The sequence below is a fragment of the Schistocerca serialis genome, chromosome 2, assembly GCF_023864345.2.
Source record: "Schistocerca serialis cubense isolate TAMUIC-IGC-003099 chromosome 2, iqSchSeri2.2, whole genome shotgun sequence".
NCBI lineage: Eukaryota > Metazoa > Arthropoda > Insecta > Orthoptera > Acrididae > Schistocerca > Schistocerca serialis.
The window spans coordinates 549,981,153-549,990,775 of record NC_064639.1 but is presented as its reverse complement, the minus strand read 5'-3'; the positions used below and the strand labels follow the sequence as shown (position 1 = coordinate 549,990,775).

Sequence of the window (9,623 nt, the reverse complement as noted above, 5' to 3'; positions counted from 1 at the left end):
TAGCATGTTTTTTGGGCATGTATAGTTACGTTGAGGGTGCTAACACAGGAAACTGAGAGGAAACGTTACTGACCGCAAGTGCAGAGGATTCGTGTTTCTTAGGAAATTTAACAGAACTGAAAGGATATACATAAAACTGTATTGTAATTGAAGTTTGTAAGGAACGTACATGCTATTAGCTGAGCGAACTATACTACACAAAATAAAGTAAAAAATCTGTAAAGAATTAAAAATATAATGAATCAAAGTAGTTCAACACGAAAACTGAAACTACGAAGAAGAGAAATGGAGTATTTAACTTTAAGAGTGAGCTTTGGTTTCGTTGACGCTTCTTCGACATTAGAGAGCCCTTTGAGGGTTGGACGAGCGCACATGTGGCCTCTGCTCCTACTGGCCGCCCGCCGCCCACCTCCTGAGGACCCTCTTGGCCACTTTGCCGCTGGCCGTGTGCGGCAGCTCCCCCACGATCCTTACCCCGCCTCGCAGCTTCTTGTGGTCCGCCACCTTATCTGCAGAAACAAGTTCACAATTGCCAAGGCACCAGAACTTGAATACACAACTTAAAATTATATTTATAGAACATTCAGTGGGTTCTTGTACGAACACAGACATATTAACAACTTGAATATAAAGTATTAATGTTCCACAATAATATTTATTTAATAGTTCGTTATGAACCGGCTTTCAGCTCTTTAGGCCATCGTCAGATTACGTTTTAGTAAACAGGTAGTCCACGCAACTTCAGCAATAATTCACAGGTGTGCAAACATTGTAACATACATGATATTTTATGACAATATCGATACAAAATACAGGCATAAAATAATTTCTCAAGAGACTCTTTAACAAATGAGTCTTACATTACAGTATATTCAAATGTTAAAACTATGTGAATTTATAAGCCAAAGATGTTCTTCAAGTGAGTAATAGCACTGGCTACTATGTCATATTGACAAACTGGTGAATGTGACTAACAGACCGAATAAAGAGAGCAGGAGAAAGAAGACTATGGAATTTGGATGTGGAACCGCTGTAACAAGCTTATTATGTAATGGTGAGATAAATAATAACTGGCTGTTACTTTAACAAGGGTGAGTAATGGAATTGTGTTGTTCATTGAAAACCAGGTCACAATTCTTTGATTGTTGTTTGTTAACAGCCAGAATTTCAAGTAATGTTAGTTTTCTGCCTTTAGTTCCTTTGCAGAGAACACCAAATTTCATATTATATGAATGACATTTATTCAGATGATGTTCAAAAAGGTGGAATCTTTCTTTTTCAGCCTCCAATTCGTTTCATGCTCAGTCAGTCTAGTAGTTATATCCCTACCTCATTGAACTGGACATATTTGACCACACGGATAACAGAAAATTCTATAACTTCCACTCTTTTCTAAAGGAGAAATCTTATCTTCACTGTTGAACGGAAGGCGAGCAATAGTATTCCTAGCGTAAAAACCCTGAGTATATTTCCTGGATTTTAGTTTCCTGGCAAGAACCTGTCCAGTTTCACCCACATATAGCATAGATGCTCATCTGTTATCAGTGTAGTTTTGTGCTGTTTTAGGGGGATAAAAGAGTGCTGTTATCCTTGGTCTAATCTTTTTGCTGAATATGTTGTCACTTAGTGTAGGCTGTAACCATTGATGTATGCTATTTCTTTAATTATTTTCAATTTATTTTCAAAATCCGGTTTGTTTGTGGTACAGGTATTAAGCAGTGCACCACGATGTGGAAGGCTCCATGTCTGTATGTAATGGGATGCTGGGAAATGGCTGGTATTACTGTGTGTGTTGACGTTACTTTTCTGTATATCTTAAATAAATGCTGTTGCTTACAAATGACAAAGGTGGAGCTAAAATGTTGGTAGAGTCTCCTCCACATTCCACTGTAAACTTGATTTTACTGTGGTGTGAATTCCATTGTTGAAGAAATTTATTTGATCTGTTATTCTGTTACTCATCTATTACTCTCTTGTAGAATATTTTTGCCCTATGCTTTCACATAATTTTAATATTTGAATGTGCTATAATGTAAGATTTATTTGTTCAGTGTCTCTTTAGGTATTACATTATGCTCGTATTTTGTATCGCTACAGTCATAAAATGTTACACATCTTCGTTCAGCTATGAATTCTCTATGAAGTTGTGTGAACTATCTGTTTAGTAGTGTTAAGTTATCTGACAATGGTGTAAGAAGCCGAAAGCCAGCTGATAACGAACGATTAAATAAATATTATTGTGGAACATTAATACTTTGCATTCAAGTTATTAATAAAATGATATTTACGGCATTTCTGAGTGAAAAGCTATCTGAACTCAAACATCGCCATGTACGGAGTGATAATTAAGGTTTTCATATTTTTCTTCACTGTGTTGTTTTCTACACAAATGGGCAAGTCACGTCATTTCTAAACTGGTGGTTCTTTTCACAAATACACCAGCAAACCTGCAGTGGAGTAAAAGGATTCCATGATACGAGTATACGGAGCCACTTTCAATTGGTTCAGACATAGTTTTGGAGAAAATGAATTAGCGCCAGAATTATAATTCCGGGCACTAAAATGCTTTGACGAAAGAACCTTCGGTCTCTTGTTTACAAAGCGGAGATATCGATACACGCATTTCGTAACGACACGAATAAAGGTTCTCAGTCTGCTTTTTCTGTGTTTACCGGTGGCAACACTGAAGACAATTGTCTCGCTTGTTTCGTATTTCTTAGGCAACAAGAAAGTGGATATGTATTTTTTTCTGTTTGTGGTGTGTTGTTGTCAAAAGATAAACTATTGCTTACCAATGGTAGAAAGTGACATAACGTCCAAAAAGAGAGTATGAATTGAATCTCGCAGGAAGAAAACTGAGAAAGACTGTGCAAGAGTGAAGAGCGAATCATGTATGAATTACGAGGTTATTGTGTAGTCGGGGGACGCTGTTTCCTTTCCTGCGACCGAGTCCTTGGTCTTACAAAACACAGGTAAAGAATCGTTACCACATCAATAGTATTCATCAGATATCAAAGATTATTGTAAACTGAAGACAAAAACCAACGATATGCAGATATCGGATGCTTTTAATTTTAAAATTTTATGGATAATGTTCCAAAAAAGACTTTTCTTTCAGAAGAAATTGTTAAGAGAAGCGTTTCTTGAGATCGGAAATATGAAATTTAAAATTAGCAGCTAACGGGTGTCCGATAAGTAAGAACGAATTTGAATTATGCGCCATTTTGTCATGTGACGGTTGGCAGCCGTGGTCTTTTCGTGTTCTTGATACCTTTTGTGTAGTGAGCATTGTTATTTGATGTTTATTTTCGCCATGTAACAGATGACAACGGAGCAACGTATTCAAGTGACAAAAATTTTTTACAAAAACAGTGGAAGTCCCACGGCAGTGAGTCGCTGACGTAATGCTGCTCCAACGGCATCAGTTCGGAAGTTGATCCGGAAATCTGAGACCACCTGTTCACGTTAAGAAAACAGGACGACCGCTTTCTGTTCGAACACAAGAAAACATTGCTGTCGTGCCCGAGAATGTGATCGTAAGCTCCAGAAAATCTGTTCGCCAACGAGCTCAACAACTGAATTCATCACCAAGTTCACTGCATGAAATCCTTTCAAAAATCAGCTTACACAAGAACTGGAGCCTGTAGATCATGGAAAGAGACATTGACGAGCAGAGAACAAAAACTTCACAAAAGGCATAATTTTCTAAAATGAGGCGCACTTCCACCTCAGTGGGTACGTCAAAAAGAACTGCAGAATTTGGGGTAACGAAAATCCACAAGTGACTGTAGAAGATGAGATGCATCCACAACGCATGTTGTTTCTGAGTAGGAGGGAGGATCGGTCCGTATATTTTTGAAAATGATAAGGGCGACCGTTACCAAAACATGTTTCTGATTGGTTTTTCCCCTCTTATTGATGAAAATGATTTTTGGTTTCAACACGATGGTACAACTTGTCTCACATCCCATGGAACGATTGCTCTGTTGAATGAAAATTTCCTCAAAAAATTCTCTCTCAACGTGGCAACCAGGAATGGCCTGCGATCTTTCGTTGCAGTGAGGCCTTGGGTGGTCCTATGAAGGATATAATTTTTCATACATATATGGGAGAAATTACACAACATGTCCCTAAAAAACATTACATTTTAAATTAATTTTGGATGTTCTATAACGCTTTAATACTCATCCCTAATTCTCGGACACCCTCTATAAGCTCTCCATCCATATGCCATCGCCAAGTTTCTTAGTTGGATTATTCCCAAAGATGGTATGATCAACATAATTTCCCAGCAGCTCGACCAGGAGGACCTGCTCCCAGTCTACCCACCAGTTTAGCATACCTAGTAGGATGGGCCCAGTAAAATCTGCCAGGCTGAGTGATGTAGCAAAACAGCTTAGTTACAGGCTGAAGAGAGTAAACAAATTTATAATAAATTTTGCGCTTTGGTAGTGGGCGAAACTTCTTGTGTTCTTCCACAAAAGCTCAAATGGATTATAGTTGACAGGTTCGATAACTAGGAAACTTAAATATCACGAAAATAACTGGGTGGAGTTACCGCTAATGTTATACGACGAAGTCTCTATTTAACGTAAATATCTAAAAACACGCGGCACTGTAATTCTTTTCTTACTAATGGTCAATGTGCGTCGTGGGCCAGTTCTCGAACTCAGTGTTTTTCTGCGTTTTCTGGTGGAAATATGGGTAGGAATTAACAAATTGCATCAAAATATACCACGCAGAAAAGTCATCAGACAATCGTCCTTATTTCATCACGCACATTAGGGTAACGTTTTATATTAAGTTATGTTAGGTAATAATATTAAGCATACTGCCGACTATAATACTACATAAGTTTTTTTAATTTAAAAGACAATCTAAGGGAATTAAACTTATTTTTTCCACTTTTCTTTCAAATCGCTTAACTCCTCTGAGGCCCTTTTAATATGGGCGGATTCATTTCCAACTCTGGAATTCACCTGGTAAGCAAAAGTAACTTCTCGAATTGCAGGTAGTAAGGACAAGTTCTCTATTGCCCGAAAAAAAAATTAAAAATTTGCCTCTATACGTACACTAGCTATGCGTATGTGTGCGACTGATAATTAACATTTTTATTATCTATTTTATTTTTGCCGTATGGAGTGTGAGGAGATGGAAAGTAATTTTTGGGATAGTATTATCATTTCCAGCATTTGTCTTATGACCAAGGGAAACCTCCCGAAAACCCTCAGGGAGACTGCATCTCCCTGTACACTATTTCTGAAAGAATGTAGTCCACCGTCTCAGGCATAAATAAAAAGTACTTGAGAGAGAAACTGTAATGTTCTTGGTATATATCACTATTCATTTTACTCTCTAGATAGACCAAGCTCATTCAAGCAATGATTAGTGTAGACTCAAGGACTTTGCAGTCAAAAACCAGACCGAGGGGGACCCAACTGATTACATTTGGGAGGCGGTTTCCAGTTTTGCCAGTTGCTTGGTAACCAAAGGAAATCTCCTTACAAACTCGAACGGAATCAAATCAGGGAAAATATTTTTAATTTACTTCTGGAAAGTATGTCCCAGAAAAAGATGAAAGCTTAGCGTATGTTGTGTTTGTAACATTGCTCATGAATATCCAGCGTGAAATCGACGACTTGCTCGACATGTGGAGGGTACCTATGTCGATCACAGGCTGGTATACAGCTATCTCCATTGGAGTTAATATCGTTAAAGATAATGAATACGTGAGAAAGGAATATTTGTGTGTGTGTGTGTGTGTGTGTGTGTGTGTGTGTGTGTGTGTGTGTGTGTGTGTGTAGCAGTGAAGTTAGTTCGTATGGAATATCCTTTCAGGTTGCTATATCTCAGTGGCTGCACAATTTGAATTTGCTTTATACCACGGAAGACATTCTTGGTTATCGATGGTTGTTCACCTAAAGTTACAGGGTACCAGCTATATGGTATTATTATCTGTGAACAATCTAGTTGTGGCCAGTTTGATATGATATGTCTGACTGAATGATGTAGCTCTTATTAAAAAGGCCATATGGTTACCTCTCTTAAAAGTTAATGGCTCATGTATTTTCCAGTGTGCTCGATGTGTACGTACAACTTTACTTACGATTCCTTGCACAGCCCCACAGTGACCTAATACTGTGTTGTCTGCGAGTGTGCGATCTAAGGGCTCCCTTTTTGACTCTAGACTATCTCCTAGATATTTTATGAACTACAGCCCTATCCTTCCGTTCCCTTTAATTAGCAGTGGCCTTTCTTATCTCTCCATGGAATCCTTTTCTCTAAAGTTTCTAGCCTAGTTCCGCGAACGCGATCGTGAACCTTTCTTACTATAGTTGCCTCGCAAAGAAATATAGCTGGATAGTTGCCTTACAAGAACTGTTGGCCTCATGCCATCTTAGCGAGCGCCTCCTCGCTGCTCATCCTGTGCCTGTACCGCCCTCGCCCAGTAAGGAGGCGCACCTGGGTAGAAACTGCATTCACTGTCCTCCCAGCCTTCCACATTTGGATTTTCGGTGGTTTCCCTAGACTGATTAAGGCAAATGTAGGGATGGTACATTTGTAAAACTGACACCGTTATTTTCTCTTCACTTTATTGTTCTCCGTCAACAATGTCCTGGGCATCGATCATACAACAGCTATTAACTACCCTTCGTTGTACTGCTCTCGCAATACGACTGTCTCATTCAAACACGCTAGTCCGGCTTACCATCTACCAGCCGCTGCAGCTCCTCAGTGGTGGCGGAGGCTCCGGGCCGCAGCACGACAAAGGCGGTGGGGTGCTCCTGGTCGGTGGGGTGCGGCTTCCCCACCACGGCGGCCAGCTGCACACTGGGGTGCGACATCAGCAGGTTCTCCAGCTGCGGCGACAGCACCTGTTCACGTGCAACACATTATGTGATTCTAAATTTCTAAAATGTAAACTTTCACGGCCAGAAGTGCCACAATTAATAAAATGTTCCGGGCTGTTATGCCGTGTTCGAATGGATTCACCTTAAAACATAACGTTTCGTCCCCACCTGCAGAGGATATTTTTTAAGGGGGATCATAGCTTCTTCGAATGTCCGATTAATACCCTGGCTCGCTACTTCCATGTGTTTCGCGCAGTGTTGTGACGTCACATGTTTTGAATACGCAAGTGCAATTGGCCGTTGACGACTGCCGTCGTCCGCTCTTGCAATCACCTCCCTATTAACATTCCTGGAGTGTTTTACAATCTCTATCGCGTCTCCGTGTAGCCGTCCATGGTATCCGCTAGTGGCTGCCAGTACTTGAGTCCTACGAAAATGAATGTGGTGATCTCCTGGCTGCAAAGCACGTTCCGCAACAGCTGCCCTGTCAGTCTCCCCTCGTCTGCAATTGCTCTTGTGTTCTTCTAGTCTTTTTTTACCGTTCTTTTTGTAGTACCGACGTATACCTCTCCGCAACTACAGTGAATCCTATAAATTCCTGGTTCTTCAGATGGTTGGCGAACAACCTTGGCCGATGTTAGATTGTCTTATATCTACCGGGCGGATTTGTAGATTACCACGATGTTCCGCTTTTTCAAGGTTTTTTCTATGCAATCACTGACGTCCTTAATGAAAGGCAGGAAAACTTTCGATTTCACCGGCGCTTGAGTATCGCTATTATTTCTAATCGGTGGTCTTAACGCTCTTTTCACCTCAGCGAACGAATAACCATTTTCGAGCAATGCATTGGTGACATGTATTAATTCTGCGTGAAGCAGCTGTGATTCGCAAATTTTCCTTACTCTGATCGCCAACGTTTTTATGGTGCCTCCCTTTTGTTGTGGGTTTTAAGGTGAAATCCATTTTACCAGGGCATAATAGCCCAAAACGTATTATTAATTGTGCTTTTAAATTTGTTCTTATATCTTTGCGATCGATGGACGAAGATAATCGCTAACAGAGATGATGGACAGCGTAAGCTTATCGATAACTACACCAGGTGACCGGCGGCTACGCAAGTCGAATGCCGGGGGAACTACCAAGAGTACGATGTAACCGCTCACAGAACAGGCTGTAAGACGTGTATGTTTCTATTGCCTATTGCCAGATCACAATTTATGAAAGATGTTTATATTTTATTAATAGGATTAAGTAGGAATAATTAATATTTGTCATGTTGGAAATAATTGTGGTAGCAGGGAATGTCTGCACCAAAGTATTGTTGACATCTACATCTACATTGATACTCCGCAAGCCACCCAACGGTGTGTGGCGGAGGGCACTTTACGTGCCACTGTCATTACCTCCCTTTCCTGTTCCAGTCGCGTATGGTTCGCGGGAAGAACGACTGTCTGAAAGCCTCCGTGCGCGCTCTAATCTCTCTAATTTTACATTCGTGATCTCCTCGGGAGGTATAAGTAGGGGGAAGCAATATATTCGATACCTCATCCAGAAACGCACCCTCTCGAAACCTGGCGAGCAAGCTACACCGCGATGCAGAGCGCCTCTCTTGCAGAGTCTGCCACTTGAGTTTATTAAACATCTCCGTTACGCTATCACGGTTACCAAATAACCCGGTGATACCGCAAATTGATATAATTTGAAAAAGGGCGGGAGAGACCGCGTATGGATACATTTTAAGAAAAGAGCGGGAAAGACCGCGCATTGATACATTTTGTAATGGTAGCAGGGATTGTCTGCACCAGAAAGCATTGTTGGGAGGAGAGACCGCAGTTTAGCGTTCGTAGGAAGTCAGTAGTAAGCGAGATGTGAAGCGAGTTGGTAGAACGTCTGAAGCGAGAGGTTGAGAAGAGTAGTGTGCATGCCAGCCACCAGCTATGATTTATAAGAGATTATAAACGGATGTACAGAGACATCAACTAACTATTATCATAAGAGGAACTAATATTATTGAATTATTTTCTTTGCGAAACTCAAGAACGCTTCAAATATTTACTGTTGGTAATGAAATGATTTTACAAACGTTCAAATGGGACTTACTTTTTACAATAATCTTACAACCAGCACTGCGCAAACATACCTTCAGTAGTCTTGAGTTTCTCAAAGCAGTGCTGAACTATAGATGATAGCTTCAAACAGTTTCACTGGATATCTGTGCTACCCTGAGAAATGTCGTGTGGAACATTCTGAACTTGCTCTCGTTATTATCGAGTGTCACACTTACGACTGAGACCTTATAGGTCCGCGACGCAGACTGCTTGAGGATACGCTTCTGTTTAGCTATTCTGGGGAGGTTCTCCAGTGTAGCAGCTACCACATGTCCTTTTTAAGTGTAAAATGATGAGATAGTAGAATACTAATGTGTCCAATGCGAAATGGATGCCCTTTATAACGGCTCCAGTTTCTGCTCTATATGAAATGACTGCGGACTTTTGAAGAAAATAATTGCACTGCCGACCAGTGATATTAATTGCCTGGAAATTTAGTGTTAATCGTATTCAGTTTCATACAAGAGAAAAAATGCCGGAATAGCTGGAGCTATGTCACAGTCGACATTTCCGCGATGTGGTTGTGTATGTGGAGTACTGATTTCCGCTGCAGTTATGGTTCCAAAAAGTTATAAATGAATTCTGCGCCTTCCTAATGAAAGCTCACTTGGTGTGGCTCGAGTGACTCCACAGCCCTAGTACCCTGCAGAGGTTGAAATGGTGC

General features: G+C 40.6%; 1 protein-coding gene across 1 annotated transcript in view; it reads right to left on the bottom strand.

The window, feature by feature from the left end:
- Window positions 1–228: 228 nt before the first annotated feature.
- The window catches only part of LOC126456200 (luciferin 4-monooxygenase-like), a 95,852-nt gene continuing 86,457 nt past the window's right edge, over window positions 229–9,623 (bottom strand). Inside the window, exons 8-9 of the mRNA XM_050091954.1 lie at window positions 6,710–6,875; window positions 229–509 (exon numbers count right to left, since the gene is read on the bottom strand). Of these exons, the coding sequence (XP_049947911.1) occupies window positions 388–509; window positions 6,710–6,875 (288 nt within the window). The 3' untranslated portion in view covers window positions 229–387. The remainder of the gene's footprint in view (window positions 510–6,709; window positions 6,876–9,623) is intronic.